Source organism: Strix aluco, chromosome 2 (genome assembly GCF_031877795.1).
Source record: "Strix aluco isolate bStrAlu1 chromosome 2, bStrAlu1.hap1, whole genome shotgun sequence".
NCBI lineage: Eukaryota > Metazoa > Chordata > Aves > Strigiformes > Strigidae > Strix > Strix aluco.
The window spans coordinates 108,721,575-108,743,215 of record NC_133932.1 but is presented as its reverse complement, the minus strand read 5'-3'; the positions used below and the strand labels follow the sequence as shown (position 1 = coordinate 108,743,215).

General features: G+C 43.6%; 1 protein-coding gene across 1 annotated transcript; it reads left to right on the top strand.

Annotated features, from left to right (window-relative positions):
• Positions 1–560: 560 nt before the first annotated feature.
• On the top strand, positions 561–18,970 carry TMEM272 (transmembrane protein 272). Its single transcript, XM_074816960.1, has 4 exons — positions 561–618; positions 8,090–8,149; positions 14,492–14,574; positions 18,601–18,970. The coding sequence occupies exons 1-4, from the start codon at positions 561–563 to the stop codon at positions 18,961–18,963; spliced, it is 564 nt and encodes a 187-aa protein (XP_074673061.1). The 3' UTR covers positions 18,964–18,970.
• The last annotated feature ends 2,671 nt before the right edge of the window (positions 18,971–21,641 follow it).

Sequence of the window (21,641 nt, the reverse complement as noted above, 5' to 3'; positions counted from 1 at the left end):
CCTCTCTCCTCCTCCTTTCTTTAATTCATTTGCTCACTAAATAATTTTTGCAGAGGGTTTGTAGTGAACCTTACCAGTTTCACTGGGTTTTCTCATAACAGTTAAACACACTTTGTCCTGCCCCATCCCCAAAGTCAAGACAGAACCTTTTATAGTTTTCAGGAAGACAGCATTAATACTTCTACCCCAGCCTTCCTGTGACCCCAAAGCTCTATCATCACCAGCAGGCAAGCCCAAAGCTGCTGGAAGGCATGCCTGACTCTGAATATGCCACACTGATGGCTGCTGTCTGGATTTGTGGATGATTTGAGTTTTCTGAAGGTAGTGAAAGCCTGCCGAAGTATGTGAGTGACTCTGAGTTAAGATATTTCATAGAATCACAGAATGGTTTGGGTTGGAAGGGACCTTAAAGATCATCTAGTTCCAACCCCCCTGCCATGGGCAGGGACACCTTCCACTAGACCAGGTTTCTCAAAGCCCCATATTTAGTAGTTAAAGGCACTTTTCATAACCATATTCATTTCTGTATCCCCACAGACACCCCAAAAAGGCTCTTCACAATGACTGCCGGCCTGGAGAAAGCCTGCCACCGGTGCATATCTAAAATTGCCAGCAATGGTAAGGTAGTTCTGGTAGTAATTGCTTCTGTATTTAGGCAGCCCTGTTGCTAAGCCAGGTATATAGAGGAACTAAGATGATGTCAAGACCCACCTGAATTTTCTACTGAAGTTTTCTTTTCTCCCCTCCTTTCTGAGTTATTTCCTGTTCTAGGCAATTTTGTGTGCTGATGGAGCACACAATAGTAACTCTATCCTGACAGTGCCTGCCTGCCGCAGTATTTGGATTATAGCAGACCAGTGTAAAATTTGAAACAAATACAAACACCGCCAAGTACCCAATACGTATTGCAGCAGACAACCTAAGCAATATAATGTGTTTGTCCCCTGTTACAAGTGGTACCTTACATGTAGTTCAGCAGAAGTATCTGCAGGGAAAACCACCTGGTAAAGAGCAGCGCAGCCAGCCAGGGAACAAACTCTCCCAGGAGCAATTCCTGCAAAGCAAAACTGCTGCCAGCCTGTGTGCTGACATGGGGACACAAGGTCAGGGACAGAGTATGGTCAGGAATAGCTCCCTTTCACCCAGAGACATTGGGAGCAGGGTCTTCGTCCCTCCGCTTGCCTGGCCCCTGGCACAATGGCCACTGCAGGAGCAGGTAGCCCTCATAAGCAGCCACGTGTTGTGGGTAGGAAGCATCAGTTATCTGAATGGAGGTCTTTCACATGACAGCCTGGGCTCACTCAGGCTTTAAAGCAACTGGTTCATCCCACCCAGGGTGGAGGACGCAGAGGGGTGTAATGAGCCGACAGCTCCTGGGCTGGGTGAACATGCTGGTTCTTGCTCTCCAAGGAGCAAAGCAGCAGAAACCTGACCTGGGCTGGGGGCTGTACAAGCTGTGCTGAGAGGCACAGGAGAAATAGGCTTCAGGGGTGGGTTTTTGTAAGATCTGGGAAACAGTATCATTAGCAGGAGGTTAAAATCCAAGGGGTTTAAAGCAGCTTACTCCTGCTGACTGCATCTCCTTTTCACTCCTAGTTGCAAATGCCTTTTGCTTTCACTTCTAGGCAGTAGCAATTTCTAATTCCACTCAAATATGAGAAGAAAACCCCTTGACCACTCACCATAATTGGTACTTCACCCACACTAATTGCTGCATTTGCCAGTCTAGGGCTGTTACCTTGGGGTCTTTTATATTCCTGTTTTTGGCTTCACTTGAAAGGCTCTCAAAGTTCAGAATGAACTTGTATTAATGATTAAACCCCTTAACTCCTTGCTGCCTTACAACCCTTCAGAGAAAACCAAGGCAGGGGGACAGACAGCCCTGGCCTGGGTTCAAACCAGGCCCACCCATAGGAACCTGGCACAGGCAGCGAAGAAGAGGACGTTTTCTGGCCCACTTGTTTGTGCTTATCATTGCCCCAGGGGAAAGGAGGGCTGGGGAGTGATGAACACTGAGGAGTGTGGAGCATGTGGCACTCTCATGACACCCCAATGAGCCCCTAGAACAAGGACCGGGCTGGCGTGGTCTCCCTCACAGCCCACAGAAAGGATGTGTAGGGGGGGATATGGGCCTGTTGGTGAATATCAAAATAAAAAAAGGCAAAAGTTGTATTTTCTCTGATTTTTGTTCCTACTGGTTACAAGCAAAATGTCACTGTTCCCTGTTGGTATTAAATTGGCACTGGGACTTTAATGATGTCAGAGAAAATAAATGATCTTTCTGAAATTTGTTTGAAAGGGATTAGTTCTGATCTCATCTATGCCATCTTACACCAGGAGTACCCTCTTGGGTACCCACAAAGTTACCCATGAGTAAGGCAACTCAGAAATACCGTTCCAGGAAACTCATTATCTTTAGGTTTTCATTACATTTAAGTTCAAAATCAGCTCAGCTTTAGCTATGGATCAGCTAGTGCATCCAAAATTGATTTTCTGTTCATTAAAATGCAAACCCTCCTGAAGTGCAGTGACACTTAATTTTACTTTTTCTCATCATCCTGTGTATGCTTTTCAAAGAGCATTTCAGCACAGCCCCACATTTGCACCTATGGTCTCTTGATATTTAAATGATTCTGAGGAGTCAACCTACCTGTGCAGCATCATCTAAATTATTTTCATACTTGGTACAGCAATTTAAGTTCAGAACATTAGGGCAGTCTTTAATTAACTGACCAAAAAAAAGAAGGCTAATCCACTACCCTGGGTCTATTGCAAAGCAAACTGGTGGCTCTTTATATAATCCCTAAATCTTGTTTTAAAAGTACATCTGGAAATTAATCACAAGGTGCCAAAACCAGAATTTAGACCATGGCATAAGTGTGGCAAGAGGCATGGCATAAAATATTGCCTAACCCCCAAAGCACCTACATCTGCATTTACATCTATCTACATTTACATCTGCATCTGCATCTACATCTACATCTGCATCCTCCCCATGTTGAAGGTTCTCAATTACTAGTACCTCCTTATTCTACATAATTTCTGATGAGCACAGCATTGCTGGTGTCAGTGCTGGAACCTGGAACTTAAATTTTAGGCGGTGTGATGCTGGCATAGCTTATCTGGGTACCAAAGTACTGTTTCACAGTAGCACAACCTTGTCTAAGCAAACAGTGATGGCATGCAGCAAACAGCTGGTGGCCCTGAGCTTGGATTTGGTCTGCAAGTCAGTCTTATCACACTTTCCCTGTCTCTGATGGTGGCTTTGCACTGGGGCTGGAGACCTCCATGGGAATGGCTGTTCCTTACGCTCAATATTCCAGCTGCTGAGTATCTAGTTTGGTCAAGGGATTAAATCACCCTGAGGTGGGATTCCTGCTATTTGTCCCAAGAGATTATTTATCTCCTTGCTATGGCACTTAGCCTCATACATAAAGCAATCTTTGTTTCTGCTTAAGAAGTTCATCTCATGTCTCTACCTTCATAGCTCTGGATCACCCACAGGTCCTTTTTTTCAGTGCTCAAACCTTGCTGTTATTTTCTCTCATTTGGTCATTGGCTAGCCAAGCTGAAAAGATTTAATTATTTTCCTTCAAAGCTAGTTTGTTCAAATCTTTTCTGCATATCCCATCTGATGTAGTGACATTTTCCTGTCACTCAAAAGCCCAGAAAGACACGTAGTATCCACAGCTACCAAACCCATGGGCAGACTTGTCTCCGGTCTGTAAAATGTATGATCTTCTTGGAGCTGGTTCCCCAGGCAGAACCATTAAGACTTGCTTTGCCACCACAGCACCTACACACACTGCATCCTTTCTTTAATCCGAGTCCCTGTCAATACTGCAGGGGATGCCTACAGATACTGTGAAGGAATAACAAGTGGATGAAAATATCTGCTACCCGTCTGCACTCCAGCCTGCTACACCACCAGTGTCCATGCTGCTGTACAGCACACTGTGACACTGCTTGCTAAGCTAGTGCACTACCATCTGTATCTGCCTCAGGGCATGATCAGACCCCAGGCTGGGCCAACTGACCCAAATTTGCTCACATCCAGACTGCTGAGAGTCAGCTCCCTTCAGAGCACTGTTCCCATGGGGCATCTGAAGGGACTACTGTGAGATTACACGCAGAGTTTTGCTCCTCAGCTTGTTCATGCAGATAAATCCTGGGATAACTGAAGAATTTGTTTGGAAGCTGGTAGCATCTCATTTTAAAAAAAATAATCTTTTTTTATCAGGAACCTGACAGGCTATAGAACAAACAGCATTTGAGAGTGATGGTAATGTACACAACACTTCATTTATTACTGTATTTATTATCAGAGAGCTTGTCACACACTCTACTGAGTAGGTTGCACTACAGCCGTATTAGCATACTACCTAAGAAGAGTGGGTAGGTTGAGATTTGTATTCATAAATCACTTCTGAAAATCCCATGAGGACTCTTCTTACCTGAAAAGAAAGAAACTTTTCTCTGTCTTCAAAGTAAACAGGGGCAGACTGAGCTGATTTGAAACTTCCAAGTGCTTGGAGAAATCATGGCAGCAAAATAAAATCTGAGGAGCCTGCAGGTAAATTGATGTCATGTCCAGTACTGCCTCCAGATCCATCCCACATGCGAGAGGACAACTCATCTGCTGCATGCTCTGAGGCCAGGCACGTAGCTGGGGTCAGATAACTGGGGAGTAGCCGAGGGAGGGGAGGAGAACTGCAGTGCAGGGGCATGGCTACGGAAGACGTAACAGCTCAGGCATCAGAAGAGAGACCATGACGTACAGCCATAATCGTAACGGTGATTTCAAGTTCATTTACTTCTGTGGGGAGACCCTGGCAGGAGTAACTCAGCTAAATAGCAGATTTATATCAGCTGACCGTCCTGCTGGGCAGGAGACACAAAATCCGCACCTGTTGATCTGATTTTTGTGTCTGCAGATTTCAAGGAACATGCAAGATATACAGTCACTTTGCTCTCCTCTTCCACTGTTGTGATCCCAGACACAAGCTCTTCCCTTCACTCATTTCCCTGCACGTTAGGTCTCGCCCACTAATGCCTCCCAGAGCAGGACTTTACCAGTGCCCCACCACATGCTGTCCTGGAGGTGCAGAGCAGGGGCCTCTCCTGCCTCATGCCCTGACACCACCTTTGCAGAGCAGATGTCCTTCTGAGCCTTGCCCAGAAACACTTCCCTCACCCCGTTGTGTTTTTAGAGACTATCAGCCCTTTTTTGCTACTTTTTCTAGGAATGGGTCCAGGGGCTTTTCTGTCTAGCCTGTGAGGCGATATCACTGACTTGAAAATATCACAAGTCCCACACGTGAAACTGCACGGATAGCAGCGTCCTCTGCAGAGCTGTGCTACCCTGCGGCAAATACCATTTTCGTAAGCAATTTGTCTTCGGACCAGAACGGGGCAGCACAACCCAGACAAATCCAGGCAGAGAGCATGTGTGTCCCGACTGAACAGCATTTCTGTGAAAACCCCACACGTTTCAGGGAAAAGAGTCTTTAGTGCTGCTAGCGGCATTGAGAACGGCTGCGGAGCCCTGCCAGTTGTGTAGCCAATTGTTGAGAGTCTCACTTTGTTAAACATGGACCTGGAAGCCTTCCCAGACTATGCATCTGCCCCTCCAATTCGAGACCTAAGAGGCTGTAGCTGAATGGGGAGATAATGAGTAAATACATTCCCATCGACTGCTTTGGGAGGGGAATTAATGAACCATTATCTTTTTCTCTTGAGCTCCGAGTGGTCCCTACCTCCCATTTCTCCCCTCCAAAATCAAGCTATCAGGTAGATGCTAGACACAAGCAAACACAGACACCTGTGTGCCAGATGCACAGCTCCACATATACAGGGGCCCCCCCGAGCCTTTTACAGAGCCTTCCACAGCGTCCCTCCCCGGGGGTCAGACAGACCATGCGCTGCACGATTAAGAAAGGACATGATGCCTCCTCCCACCAGGCTCCTGAGTACTTGCCCGTGCAGCAAGGACAGAAACAGGAGGCAGCTATGAAACCGCAGGCAGAGGGGTGATGCTTCTCTGAGTGCTGTGCCATGATGACAGGACTTCTGGCAACACCAGGCAGTCAGTGCAGCTCCTGCAGACCTGAACTGCACTCGTTTGGATACCAGATAAATGAGTTGCCCAGGCTGTGGGCACTATTTGCAGGTGATATTCATGGGTGTATTGGAAGCCCAACTCAGCTACAATACCATCGCTTCCAAATATGAAAATAATAGTCTAGATAATGTAACAGCAAGAGGACCTAGCACGAAATGTGACATGTGGTGAAAAGGGAGGCTCTAGGCTGAGTTGTTTTAATGAGAGACTGTCAGCGTTTGAAAGAGCTTAGTCAAGTGTAGGACACTATTCAAGCAGAGGAAGAATTTCTCTACTGTACAGCATTCAAGAGATAGGAGAGCCTGAGCAAAAATGTGTGTGTGAGAGAGAGACCAGCCAACAGGGAGAGGAGGAGGGGGTGGCACAAAGAAACAGAAGTGCTTTCTTCAGCTCAAAATATCTTCAGTCTCTACCAATTCATAGATAACAAACATGCTACTTCTGAGAAAGAAAGATGTCTCTCAAGCGCTGAAGTGTAAGATCCTCGTTCTCTGCAGAGGAAACACGAGCAGCGTGTGGGGGATGGTGTGTTCCCATGAAAAGTGTCTGCAAGTCAGAAAGCCTGGTAGATCTGCCCTGAATATTGATGCCGCTTCTATGTCCTCTGTCTCAGTTTCTCCTTCTGTAAAATGGAGGCAATGATGTTTCCCTTTTTCTCTATGGCACCCTGAGGGTGATGTTTTGACAGCACTTAAGAGCTTCCCAGAGTGGCACTGTACGCAGGGTGCTGGCAGTATCCCCGTGGTCCTGCACGGTGAGGAGGATGCCACTCGCCTTGCAGAGGTTGCAGTTCTCTGGCACAGGGAACCTCATGACACAGTTTGCCTGGAGAAGGGCTTGTCCCAAACCAACCCTGAATGCTTGCTCCAAGATTTTTTTCATGATCCCCCAAGGAGACATCCTACTCCTTTTCTTATCCATGCCCTTCTCAGCCCCTCTGCAATCTATGCCCTCCTCCGTTTACTGCCCTTCTGCCTCCTTACGCATCTACTTGCAGATTGAGCCATTTGCAGAAGCACTCTGCAGGGACACTCTCCACAGAATGTCCTCATTATGTTTTACTCTCATTTTGCAGGGCAGCATTTCACTTTAATATTGCCAAGTGTTCATGATTAGTCACAGAGGTGACAGCTCTTGTAAGACAGGCTGCTCACACTATTCTTGACGTTATTGTTTCTCACTTTCTGCAAAGGTAAGCATTCATCCTCTGCAGCATCGGGCTGTTCTGGGAAAATATCAGGGCTCAGATACACCAGCAGCTCTCTGGGGAGTAACTAAGCACCTCAGATCCACTCACCTGCAGGAACAGTCTATGTGCACCTCTAAAACATCCTTCCATGCAGCTTAAGCTGATCTATCCCAACGACAAGTCCCACTCCTTGCAGCGGGACTGCTGCCTTTGTGTTTATGAGCTGAGTTGGGTCAGGGAGTTAGACCAGCCAGAAACTATTCACATCTGCAGTAAAGACAGTTTATTTAGCTATCAGTGAAAACTAAGTGGAATGTCATTAAAGCTATTATTTGCTTAGCAAACAGATACGGCTCATCAGTTGCCATGGATTAGCTGATGCAAAGTTACTTGTTACTGCACAGTCACCTGGCAGTTCCTCTGAAGTTGATGCAGGCTAAGGCAGCAGTGGCTGAGTCCTTGCCCTTGCAATAAGACAGATAGAAGTAGTAGCAACAAAAGCAGCTTGTGTTTCTCATTGCTCTTCCACAGATACAAGGACTAACAATGTATAGGTTAAAAAACAGAAGCTTGAGCTCTGGGAGAGTGATAAACCACTTGCTGGTCCCATCATCTCAAAGACTGCACCATAAACACTATATTCCCACTCCACTGAGGGCACTGCATTTCTTGCTACACAACTTTATGGATAAATAGCATCTGTAAAGCATTGGATGGAACTGATGGTCTCTAAACTTCAACCAGTCCCAATAACCCTGTCTTTCTTTTCTCATTCACAGCATGCTTTATATTTGGTCTCCTCGCTTTCCTTGCCTTACCACTGTCCATGACTTTTATAGGTAAGTTGACTACTAACGCAATTTAAAAATAGGAACTTCCCGACACTCTGTGGCAGGTTAACACATCTGGTGGAAGAAAGGTGTTGTAAAACTTAAAAGTTTCCAATTGTTAAACCTGTGTGTTGGTCCTTCAGTTTCAGACAGAATCCCAGCCCACACTTCATGGTGGGGAGGAAGCAGTGCTTGAATTCTGACCCTATTTGTCTCAAATACCCCTCCAGTGTGTCTTACCTCAATACAGGGCTCTGTCTGTTGGAGGAAGCTCAGAATCTGACACATGAAAAGATTTCATTAATCAGGATCCCTCTGTATTAACTGCACTGCAAAAATCTTAGAAGCGTAGGGCTGGAAGGGAAGAAGAGATGATCTAGGCTGCTATTTCTCCATCTTTATGAAAGTGAGACCTGTTTTTGGCTGATCTGTCGCTGTATAACCCCCCAAAGGCTGGATTTGTGAGTAGCATTTCAAGATCAAATATTTAAGAAAGGAAAGGAAAATCCTTTGAGCTGCAGAATTTTATACATTTTTAAACTGCATAAGGCTCTTCTTTTCTTAAGCATCACCTTTTCCTTACCATTAACATAGATTTTTTTTTTTCAGCTGAGCATTTTCTAACACTTCATTAATCCCTTTGGGCCCTTCACATCCTCCACATGGGTTGCGACCTCCACTTGAGAAACATCGGTAGAGACACCAGTCCACCTCTGCTTTCAGACAGGCTCACATGCTCATGGCATCCCTGACAGATGTCTGACTTGCCCTTGCTCAAGGAAATTCCACAGCTTCCCAAGGAGCCTATTTCAGAATTTTATTGCTCTCACAGACAAAATATTTTCCCCCATATCCAACTTAAATCTTCCCTATGGCAAATTATACAGATTACAGCCTGTCCTAACCACCGTGGTCACAAAGACAGATTGGTCACCATCCTACTCAAGAGAACCTTTGAACTGTTTGAAGGCTGCTATTATAACCCTGCTCCATCTTCTCTTTTTTTCCCCCAGAGATCTCAAAAACCTGCTTCTTTCATCCTGACCTCACAGGTCACTGTTTCTGTAGTTTTTTATTTTGCATTTTTGCCTCCCTCCTTTGGCCTCTGGCCAATGTAACTATTTTTTTTTCCCCTCAAAAAAAAAAAAAAAAAAAGACAAAACACAGGACTCCAGCTGAGACCTGAGGAATGAGCAGTGCAGAATAATTAGCTCCTCTGTTTAACATGCAGGATTCCTGTAAACACACCTCAAAATGAAAGATGCTCTCTGCACCAACTCATTGGCTCCAATTTAGTTTATGGTGCATTGTAAGCCCAGATGGTTTTTGGCAGCACGGCTCCCCATCAGACATTCCTCATTTTTTATTTACATTGAAGTTTTCTCTCCTGTATTCAGTGTTCAGCTTTATTGGCTGTCATCTCACAGATTTTGGATGCCTTTTTCCAGTGTATCCAGATCACTTTGAATTTTAAGTCCTGTCCTCAAGAGCCCTTACAATCATTCCAGATGGGTGTCCTTGAGAAGTTGTTCACCTTTTGCCTCATTATTCATGAAAGATGGTGCAAATGAACTCTACATACAGATGCTGTGGGCAAGATGCATCTCACCTAGGTTTGGACCATACGCATCTGTAACTAAGCTAAATGCCGTATGTTGCCCTTGCAAGCAGTTAAGAGAAATGGGTTTTTCTGACCATGAAAGTCTCATACCCTCTTTTAGGTGTCTGCATTGAGATGAGATGACTTTTAAGGGAGACAGGACACCTAGCCTGTTGGCATATATAGTTGGCCAAACCCACAGAAAAAGTGTTCAGCTAAAGGTTGGTGCTGGTTCCTTTATCTGGGCTCTTCTGAGTACCAGTGATGACTGTGGTAGGATTCTGATTAGGACGTCCTAACTAGGAATTAGGGAGTTCTAATGAAGGATTAAGGAGCAATTAGGAAGTAGGGAAATGGACTGAACTGTTACATCTCAACACTTAGGCTCTTATGCTTATCCATGACTTAAAATTGCTATTTATCCCTTAAGAGGATTTTAGCTTTAGCTTCTCCTCAGGCTGAATATGTCTGAGCTGTGGAATAGGGGTGGGAAGGTATAATTCAAAGTGTGGTACAGCTTGCACGTGTATTAACAGCCAGCCTTCTAGAAATGAATCCAGGGCTGGAATCTGACCACTTATAAATATAATTTCCTAGGAATAGTTCATAATATCTTTAAGATCAGTGAGAAGTAGAAAGTGTACAGTAAGATACTAGCCTGGAGCTCTGGGTAGCTCCTGCATCAGATATAGAGCCCTTTTTTCCCCCAACTTACTGAAATTAAGAGATAATGTCACTGTAATATAGTGTTGTCAGAGGATATTGGTTTCCTGCAGCTACATATCTGCAAAGACATTTTTAGGAAAATGAAATGTCAAGGAAAATGCAGATATTTATTAACCAAGCAAAAGCCTCTGATTTTCTGATAACATTCTGTTACCATGATTTCAGAGAATAACTTACTGGTGTGCCTCCAGTCATTTTGGTTCTTGCTTTCTGCAGAGGAAAACTGAGATATTTTCAAATGTTAGCAAATAAATTATAATAATATTTGTTAAAATTCAGAGATAAATAGCTGGTAGCCCCAGTAATGATTACACACTAACAGTATACACTTTTAAAATTTGGTAGTACTGTAAATCACAATGTAAGTCAAGGTACTCAGCAAATTTTCCAAGCTCCAGACTTGTGACATCATTTAAGCCACAGATTGTTTAGCAGCTTTCTAACTTTTACTGGTAGAGATGATCCCTCTTTTTCACTAAACACTCCAAAAATAGAGAGAGCTATGGAAGCACTTCATAAGACTTTTTTTGAGAATGTTTTTTCAGTTTCCGGAACAGCAAAGGATTGCTCCTAATAACACATTCTTGTATGTTGTCCAGACTACCTTTATATACAGCGTTCCCCAGGGGTAGCTAAATCACATTTGAAAGCTGATGACATAATTTTCTCAATAGGGAATCTAAATTTTCCCCTGCTCAAATTTAACCCAGTACTACTCCTTATACTCATATCTACACCAAATAATCCCTCAACTCTCAAGCGCTCCCTATAGTTGTCTGAAGCCTATTCTCATACTCTGTACCTTTACATGGGAGCCAGTCTTGTTCTTTAGCGGGTGTTGTTACCATAATCTTTCCTTGCATTTCAGTGCTTTGGCCACACACCTTTTCTGTGAGTTTCCTCTGATTTGCTGATAAAATGGTGCCCAGAAGCAATTACTTTGAGATAAATCCTCTGTAGCAGATCCTAGTGTAAAGCCTACAGACCAGGGACTGACTGAGGTCTACACTAAGTAATAGCAGCTGCAGTCATCCACTAGGAACAACTGAAAATGGCCTGGCATGTTGTGTCCTCTGCCTCCTATTAGAAGAGAAGGTGGGGAATGTGCACCAGACACCAGATTAGCCTTGCTACACAGCAGCCATCCTTTACTGTGGGATGCACTTCAGCCATTTTCAGCTACCTGAGAAGAGCAAAGCAGCTAAAATGAGGACAACGCTGTATTGGCTTTCATTCATCCTGATCTTATATCTCATGGATAATCATGAGTCGTGAGGACATTTGGTTAATAGTCATCCGTTGTGGGCCATGCCACAAAAATGCCCAAAATGGTGTCCTTAGAGAAGCTCATGTCCTGATCGCTCACAAGCGCTCTTTCCACTTGGCTGGACTTTGTGTTCCGGATTCCACTGCAGTGTTGTTCTGTGGTAGCCAAGAGGTAAAATGTGCAAGTACCTCTGCTTCCCCAAGCCTCCCATCTCTTTTTATCCTTTGGACACTGTGCGAGCTGTTGGACATCCTCGCTGTGTCTGATCTTGCAAAGGTTGTTGGTTTATTCATTTGGACTCATGCGCTGGTCTGTGTTGTGGTCAGGTTCAATTGCTCTTCACTCAGAACAGATCGCTCTGGCTTGCAGGGACCATTGCACTAGAAGAAGAGCTTTGATCTCTCATGGTCCATATATCCCATCATTAACAGTTGAAGGAAAACATATCTTGTGCTCATGGGAAAGAAGAGCTAGCACTGATGCTCTCCTACTAGTTTTCATGTTCCCAAATAAGTCAGGCACATGCTGTGTGTGAACTGATTGGCACATGATGTGTGTGCCTAGATTTCACTGTAACAAATATCAGTACCCATCTGTCAAGAGTGGGTCCATATTTCCTATTCACCCATAGTGCTGTATTTTTCAAGTTACTACTGTTTTACCCCCTTTCACCTCCTCTTTTGCTGTCATATCTGCCTGCAATATTCTCCCAAAATCTACAGAGTACCACTGCCTGTCATTCAAATCCTTCCCAAGACTGACTGCTGTCATGTTACATATGTGAAAGGACTCCATAATAGATTTGTCTGGGAAACAGAATCATAGCTCCATGAAAAAAAATTGGCATATTTTCTTGATTTATTTTTTTTGGGCTCAGATCAAAATCTCAGTAACACACTGGAAATAGAAATTGCCTAGGTTCCTAAACTGAAATATATTCCCTGAGATCCCTGGCCAGCTGCTTTTGTGGCAGGCTATTACAGGGCCAAGGACTCTGGAAACCCTGGCTGCTGCTTTCTGAAAATGATATAATTCGTGATGATTTCCCTGCTGCCTACCTCTGTAGAGTTGGGTATCTGAGCAGGTCTCAGTGATACACAGTGGTAAAATGGACAAAAAATTACAGCCTTGCAATAGGAACAAAAAGGGAGAGAGTCCAAATCCATCTAAGTCCAGCCCTTTTTAATTATGGGAAGGCTGGTAATAAATACTTAGTGTAGAGGAGTCCACTGGACTTCACAGCCTTTATACACAGCAGGTCACAAAACACTGTCCTGTATACTGTGACTCATGTAAGATCTATAGAAAGCAACCACAATCCAGAACACCTATATTATGCTATGCAAAGAGTGCAAGAGAGGTTCAGGACATCAGCAATGTTCTGGACCAGCAATAGCAGTGGATTTGGTGAGAAAATTGACAAGCTGAAGAAGGCAGTAAAAAAAAAAAACCCACTGGTACTTCTTTCCTGATCCCTCCTGTTTGGTGTAGTTCTGAATATGGAGGCAAGACGTTCCACCTGAGAGATGTTTAGCACTGAGACCAGCACATTGCTTTCAGTATCCTGCATCTAGATAAACGCAATTATTCAGAGAAAAGTCAGAATTTCTCCTTGGAAATGACTTATACAAGAAGAAAACAGAAAATCCTTTCTGTCCTCTGCAACTGATCAGTAGAAGCCCTGAAACAGGGGATCAATAACAATAAAATGTGTAATGAACAGTTTAAAATTGACTAAAGATGCCACTGGGTAAAGAGACTTGGGCAGAGGATTCATCTCAGCTAACTTTAGCTATCTACAGCTGGCTGTCTAGATTCCTTGTATAGCCATGGAGAGAAAGAGGCACTTTCAGGGCCCAACTGATCTGACCTATTTTAAATGCCTATCTTAGGATGAGATGAATTGAATTTTACAAGTGTCTATTTCTCCCTATTGACTATAAAGAGAGTCTAGGAAACTAGTTCAGATATGGATGCCTGCATTGCAGACATCTATATTTGGACAGATGAGTCTCACTGCCACAGACCTGTATCACAAGCTTCAGTGTCTACTGCCAGCAACATCCTTATACTGCCATATACTCCCTTCCCTAAGACCTACCCAGCTTTCTCTTCCTAGCAGTAGATTTGAGGGTTGCCAGGATCCCTGGCTCCATAACAACCAATACTTTTAGCCTCCAGCAGCTCAAGCAGCCTGGGTACTCGAGCTTCTGTGGTTCCCTATCAGCTGCCTGGGAAGCTAAAATGGTTCTAGGTGCTCCCATGGGCACTGGCTCCCAATCTTCCAGGCATCTGACTCGGGAACATGCCACACTCAGGGGAGCTAATGAGCAGGAAAGGCATGAGAGAAGCTTGTGGGAATTCCTTCTTTTCACAAACAGTTTTGATTTTCAATGAAATTTCTACTGCTGATGAAAATTTCCTGTACACCTCAGTCAATCATTCATTTAACAAAGATGCAGTGGATGAAGATAATGACCTATGTACCTGGCTCTGATCAGTAATGCCAGAACAACAGTAATGCTGTTGTTACCTTTGCTCTCTCTCTTCCTTCTCCTGCCTTTTGCTTGTTCATGGTCCTCACTCCTGTAGTGGGAGATGCAAACCCCCATTAATTCAGCCCCCATTTCAACAGACGCTGGATGCAAGTCTTGGGTCTAAGCACTACACTTCACTTACAGCGTCTTTAGTTTTTACTGTACAGCTTGTTGCACTATTTGATCACTTGAGATAACAAACATTAATTTTCACTGTTCAGGAATGAAGTTTTTGGAAGATTGCCCAGTTCAGCCACTAATTCCATTATATCTGTTGGTGGGTGGCGTGATTGGCAGCTTAAAGGTAATGTGCCTTCTGTGTGTGAAAAATATTTTGTGTGACTAGACTTTGACTTGTTAGTTAAGACATAATGATGGCTCCAGACAGCTATGTGCATGCAGTACTGAAGAGACTTACCAGGATTAAACTGTGCTTGTTTCAGCACCTAAAGCACCCGTCAGTCAAGTAAGACACTAATGAGTTCAGCATTCAGCATTGTCCCACACATTGTGGTGTGACTTTCTTCTGCATCACAGCATCTGTGCTGCCATCCCTACTGAGGAAAATGACTACATAACATGGATGCCTGTGGTAAATGGGGTCCTATTTCCACAAGCATTACTCCAAGCCTGCCAGACCTTTCTCCTTCATTTTCAAACACACAGGCTGGACAAAAAGTGAAGTTACTCTCCCAACTTTGGGAATACTATAAAACTACAGGTGTTTGTACATAGTCCTTCACAAGTTCAATTTACTCCCACTCTGACCTGGCCAGAAGCAATGACTGTGCAGCAGCATGGCTTCCTTCCAGAGTAAATATATCCTTGCATCACAGCTTATTAATCTAGGCACAGCATTTTATAACCACAGCTAACGGTCTTCTAGTGGACTGTGCTCACTTATATCTTCGCTGAGCCAGAGCCTGGCTGCTTAACAAATAGAGACACCCCTATATAACTGTCACACCCTGGTCACTATAAATCTATAATTTTGTGTGGCTCTAGGATAAAGGATCACCCTATTCTGACAGTCCCTTTGCAGATGGTGTTAACTGGCTGCTAGTGGGCATGAAGAGGCTTGTCACAACAGACTGCAGAGCTACTTTAAGGCTTCTCAGCAGGATTAAGCAAAACCTTTTTTTGATGTCCCAATGATGTTCCTGACAAAGGAAGGAAAAGAGGTAGAGCTGAAGGAAAAACTTTGGAACCCCACCGTTGAGGCATGAAGGGCTAAGAACAGCAAGTGCTGCTGCCGGAGGGAACATCTGTACTGGTAGCATTGGCTGTCCTACACAGCTAACGGGAGGCAGCAGCAACCCAGCACCCAGCCTACCTTCCCAGGAGCCTGCCACCAGCAGCGCAGACAGGGCAGACCTGATGGGTTGTGGCCTAATGTATGGGTACAGGCAGCCTGTCCCTTGAAAGGAAACCTGCTAGTCGCTGACTTGACAGCACTGCATATCGCAGCCAGCAGATGCTGCAGACAGGAGATAGCTACATTCCCCTTTGATAATGTTTCTAGCCTCTTTTCTTTGCCAGGATGAAAAGAAAGGGGAAATAATATTCCTCTCTAGGTCTCTATATCCTCCACAGTCTTTCACAGTGGTAACCAAACTGCAGTACATCACTGGGATATGAATCATCCCCCTGAGGACCTTTGGTCAGTAAATAAGTAAATAGAGAAAACATAAAGTGCTTAATCTTGTTATAAGGAATTTGCTATGCTATGAGTTCTACTGGCAAATGTTTAGTCATTCGATCACACCAGTGGACTTATCTGTATAATCAAAAGTTCGTTTAATAATAGTTTAGAAAAGGTTAGAGAAGAACTGAAAGAAAATCTTCATGCTAATGAATTGAAGCCTTCATCAAAAATGTTGACTGTTTCTTAGCTATTTCTGGTTTAAAGTCAGTTTTTCTCACCCTAAATAAGGTGGTGAGTCAGTTAATATTCCTGCTGACGTCAAATAATGGCTTGAATTTGGCTTCAGTTGACAGCAAGACTACCTATTGTGCAGTCTGGCAATACATTTGGTCAGAATTAGATTGGCCTAATTCATGTGTCATCTCATAGTGCTTGACCTGCAGCCAAATTCCACCTGTTTCAACTCTGCCTTCTGTTATGTTTATCAGACTGCACCGACTTCACTGAGCAGTACATTTGCTTGACCTCTGAAAGTTAAAAGATCAGAGAAGGGGTACAAGATGAAGTCTGAATGAACACGGTCCTGTGATGGACATCATTTAATGGCAGATCATTCTGGCCCAGATCTGTACAGATTTGTAGGCTCCTCATCTATTTCTTTACCACCTCCAGTCTTTAAAAGGCAATGGTAACCTACAGATGTTCACCAAGCAACTGAACCATTTTACAGCATCCGGAGAGGCCAGCTGAATTCATCTCATGCTGCTCCATAAATGTATATTCAGCAATTATTAACAATGTGAGCAACTGCCAGAATTTGCTTCAATCACAGTTTGGCAAGGCAATATCCATAAGAATTAAATGCACTTTCCAAGAACTGGTGAGATGCAGTTGAGATCTATAAATCCACCTGGGAGGTTTCTCTGACTTCCTCAAAACCAATGTTCATCTGCCATTTAACCCCATTCGCATTGCTGAGCTTTTTGAAGCTTGAGTACAGGCAGCTGCCTATGTGCTGAGCTCACCTCAAAGCTAATGAACTGCGCAGAACTTCAGGTCAAGCCACAGGTCCCCATGTGGAAACCTCAGACCCACTGGCCAAGTAGGTTTATCCCTCCTGTGTGTCGTGAGCCTGCCTTAAATAAATGTTAACCTGAGAAGATGTTCTGCTGGTTTGAACAAGTCTACCAGTTTGAGAGCTCAGCTGGATGTGAAGCATCCAGTGGAAACACCATTTTTTTGCCTATGTTGGTGCTGGGACTTTAATCTCTGTTTTTCACAAACTGATGCCAACATCTGGGCTAGACAAACAGCTGGCTTTGTGAACAATTATTTAATCACTTATACATAATTGAACAGTTTTACAGGGAAGAGCAAGAGAATCCTCTTCCCAAGATGTCCTGGATCTTCTTGCTAAGCCTTGCCTCTAGAAAATGGGGTACACGGACTAAAATCTGAACCACACAGAACATAGACCCAAATGGGTTTTCCTTAGCCAGTGTTCTCACCATTAATCACTGACTAATGGAGAAGGGAGGGTGTAAAACAACAGGTGCTCTTCTCTCTCATTTCAAGCAGAAAAATGAGCACAGAATGTAAGTTTGGGAAAGAGAACATGGCTGAGAACCCCTGCTTGGACAGTAAATCGCTCCTCATAGACACTTGTAAATCCACATCTTTTGCCTTTCCCTCTGAATTTCATTCCTGGTTGGACAAGGCAGCTTCCTGATCAGTTGGTTTCTTAGAGTCCCTTTCCCAAAGACAGAGCTCGCTGCAGGGAGGCTTGCACAGGAACCTGAGTACCTAAAAATGGGGGTTGCGATTTCAACAGCTAGTACCTTGAGGACTGGGACAAGTGTTTCAGGTGTAGCAAGATAACACAGGTTTCACAAAGTTTGGCCTTGTTAGGCCCTGTATATATGTCTCCTATAAATCTACCAAAATTAAGAAAGTCATTTAGGGGACAGAAATTTGAAAGCTTCTCTACACTGCAGTCAACCTACCTACAGACTTTGTATTGCCAAGACTAAACTAGAAATCTACGTTTTGCTGATGTTCTACTGCATTTCCCTGTAGACCAGACCTTCCTAACCTCACAGTATCATGGTATTCCACCTATTTCTCTGCCAGTTCTGACTGAAGACAGGAATGGAGCAATCTATCTGTGAAAATGATGCTTAACTGAAGAAAACTTGACAGAATCATTCCGAGTATCTGAAGCAATTTATTTGGGGTTTAGGTCAAAGTCTAGATCCTTCATAATTTTATTTATGCTGATTCACCTATATAGACATGGAAAAAAGAGTTAGGAGAGACAAATCCACCCACTACAAGGACAGAACTACTCTACTTAACTCATTTAACAGTTACACTAATCTGTTCTTAAAAGTCTCCAGTGTGGGAGCTGCTGCCATCTCCCTACACAATCTGTTCTCATGCCTTTCCACCCTTACCATTGTCAAGTTTTTTCCAATGTCTGGCCTAAATCTCACTGGTGAATAAACTGTAGGGAAAAAATGCATTATTTTCCAGCAGGATCTGCCTCATTTGTAGCTCCTCAGCTTTCTCTTACATGATTTTCCCACACTCGGTTTTAATTTGGCCCAAAGGCTGGCAGTGGCCAGAAGGTGTTCAGACTTTCCACAGCCAATTAACTTATTCCCTTTCCTCCCTCAATGCCTCCAGGTGACTCTCCTGCTGTACGACTCAACCAGGATGAGGCAACTGCTTTCCAAGTCTGTTGTGATTGATGATGATGATGACGATGAATATCCCTGGAGGCAGAATGCTCACAAGTACTACATCCATCTAACCCTCAGCCTTTTCCTCTTTCTCTGGTTCATTCTTGGGAACTACTGGGTTTTTTCTGTGTACCTGCCGAATTTCATCCCACCTTTCCATCAGCCTCAGGATTACTGTGACAAAACCTTGTACATTTTTGCTGTTGGTGTTCTCATTATTAGCCATACTGTTCTCTTTCTCCTTATCTTTTGTAGCTGCTGCATATATTGTTTTTCCAGGCAAAGATACTCTTCTGAGGAAGACTAAATGCCACATAAATAAAGCCCCAGATGTTTGGGAAAGAGTGTACAACAAAGAAGAGGCAATAATTCACCCTTGTGTACATCTTTGTTGTACTTTATATATGTATGATAGCAGTCAACTGCAAGATGAAATTGTAAAATACAGTGACAACTGGCAATAGCTAAACTGGAATACAGCATAGTCAATGTAAAATTGCTGCTACAGATGCCAGGGTGCACTCTTGCTAACTTCTACATCCCTTTTTTAACTCTTGGATATTCTGTCTGGATTAAGCTCTTGCAGATGCCAAACGCCTACAAAACCAGGTCCCCTTATGTTGCTTCAGCATAGTACATCTTTGTCTATAAAAGTAGCCATGTTATCCTCTTCACTGGGATCTGAACATCTCCGTAGCCTTGCTGAGGTATGTTATAGTCCCTGCATTACAGATGAGGGAGCTGAGACAAAAAGATAAAGGGATGTATTCAGACCACCTTGCATGGCGCATGGACTTTGACAGTAACTTAGATACAAACTAAGGAGCTATTCAGGCCACTGTTAGTGTAGCTATGATAGCAATACGAGCATGTGTAAAAGGCAGCCTGAATATGGCCCCCAGGTCTCTTCTGAACTTGGATTAGAAAGCATCTATATCTACCTTTGGTGCTAAAACAGATAGTCTGAATATATCCATATATATCCAATACATCCAAACTGAGCCAAGGCCACTTTGCAAGTCTTCGGCAGGAGAAGGAACTGAGCTACTGAGTATCAGATCAGTGCTTTAACCAGGGCTCAGCATTCCCCAATCTGGGGAGACTTCTCTTCTCCACTTTTTGTATAGCAGTAATTTGTCAGTACCACATCAACACAAAGATGGTTGTCAAACCATTGTGATCAAGTTCATAGAAAAACTGATGATGCTATGTTGGTATTTTAAATATAAAACATGATAATAAGATATGGGCAGGGATGTGAGAATTGCAGGCGGATGTGTTCACTACAGAAGTTCTCTGGTTGTCGTGTGAGTGTACATTTGATTTATTCACCTTGGTGCTGTACATATGGAAATCTCTACTTAATGGACAGACGTGGCACAACCAGTTTTTAAGTCAATGGCAGTGTCAGCTTTAAAAGCACCAGCATGCACAGAGACAATTGTTTTGTGACATGTAATGGAACAAGCCTATAACTAGTCTTGATAGATTGTTTTTTTCATGTGTTGATGAATGCAGTGTTAAAGTGCTCCTTCTGCTTTTGCTTTTTATGCACTTCTGTCAATATGGTCAAAATGAAGGGGCTCCTCTCTGTACAAGCATGAAGGTGGCCCCAGGCACAGGAAGAGGATGTGTGTTTTGGGTATTTTTTCTGTTAAAACCCACACAGCTGAAACCTATGTTTTAAGGAAACCTAAAAGTTATACAATGCCTGTTGAAGGGTGAGATCTGTAAAAGAACCTCAGCAATATGTCACAGCTGAACAGGCTCTGCTCAACCATCCTTCCTGGAACTGAGGCTGAACACAGTGTAACATCTGTGGGAACCACCCGTCTTCAACCATGAACGTTTATCTCAGGGGCTATTGCATAGATAACTACAGGTGCATTTGGACCATAGGGATTTTAATTCAGGCCTGGGCTTTAAGAATTGTTTATTTTCAGAAAACTAATCTTAGAAAGAAGGTAGAATAAAGGGTGAAATAATCTGACAAGAGGGCAGCATCAGTGTAGCATTCCCCTGCTCTGCAGCAGCCACTCAGAAGTCACAGCCGGGCTGTCCTTGCTCAGAAGTCCATGGAATAGGAATTACTAACACTGCTGGCTGACTTTGGCCATGCACAGTTGTATGTAGGGAGATACAGCCAATGGAAATCTTTCCATTTATTTGTGGGCCTCAGGTTGTGTCTGGGAGAAATCACAGGTTGTGTTTTCCCAAGAGCTGCTCCACTCCACACTCTCCACTGCCTCTCTAAAGGTACTACACATTTCTGAAACATAACTGTTGCCAATGGTGGAATGCTAGAATTCCTCCTTCCCACCCCAAATACTTCACTAGGCTCCTGGATTTGAGTGTTCAGTTCTGAACTGATCTAAATGATTTCACTTCCAGTGGAGAGCATCTTTCATTCATTAAGATGCCGAAGTGTTTAAGAAATTGCTTATCAGCAGGCATAACTCCATCCATCACTCAAATGCAACAAAGCAGCTGTTTATCATTACACATGAACTTTACACAAAAGCTTGGAACAGGCATAAAAAAGAAAATTATACTCAGTTGATAATGCAAAAGAAATTTAACAGGAAAGTAGCTACATACACTCCACCCATAGGACTCCAGTACAAACTTCCCTGCTCTTGCAAAATGCTGCTAGAATCATTCTTGGTCACAAAGAATTAAGGGCTCATACTCCTGATTAAGTCCGAATTGATTCCCATGTCACTGTGCATCCAGTGATCTTGCAGCAAGTTATGATGTGTGTGCTCCTACCTGAGCAAATATAAGGTGATTTTAGTTCAGCCTGGGGAAGAGATGTAAGCTAAGTCACATTGCCTTGTGTCTTCTGTGTGCCTGCGTGAGTATAGTTACAGCAGCTGAGCAGATGTGCAATGATTTATCAAACTTCAGCCACACAACAGTAAGCCTGAGGCCTATGTCTCATTCATGGGAGGCTAAGCCTGACTGATTCTCTACAGTTTACCATGG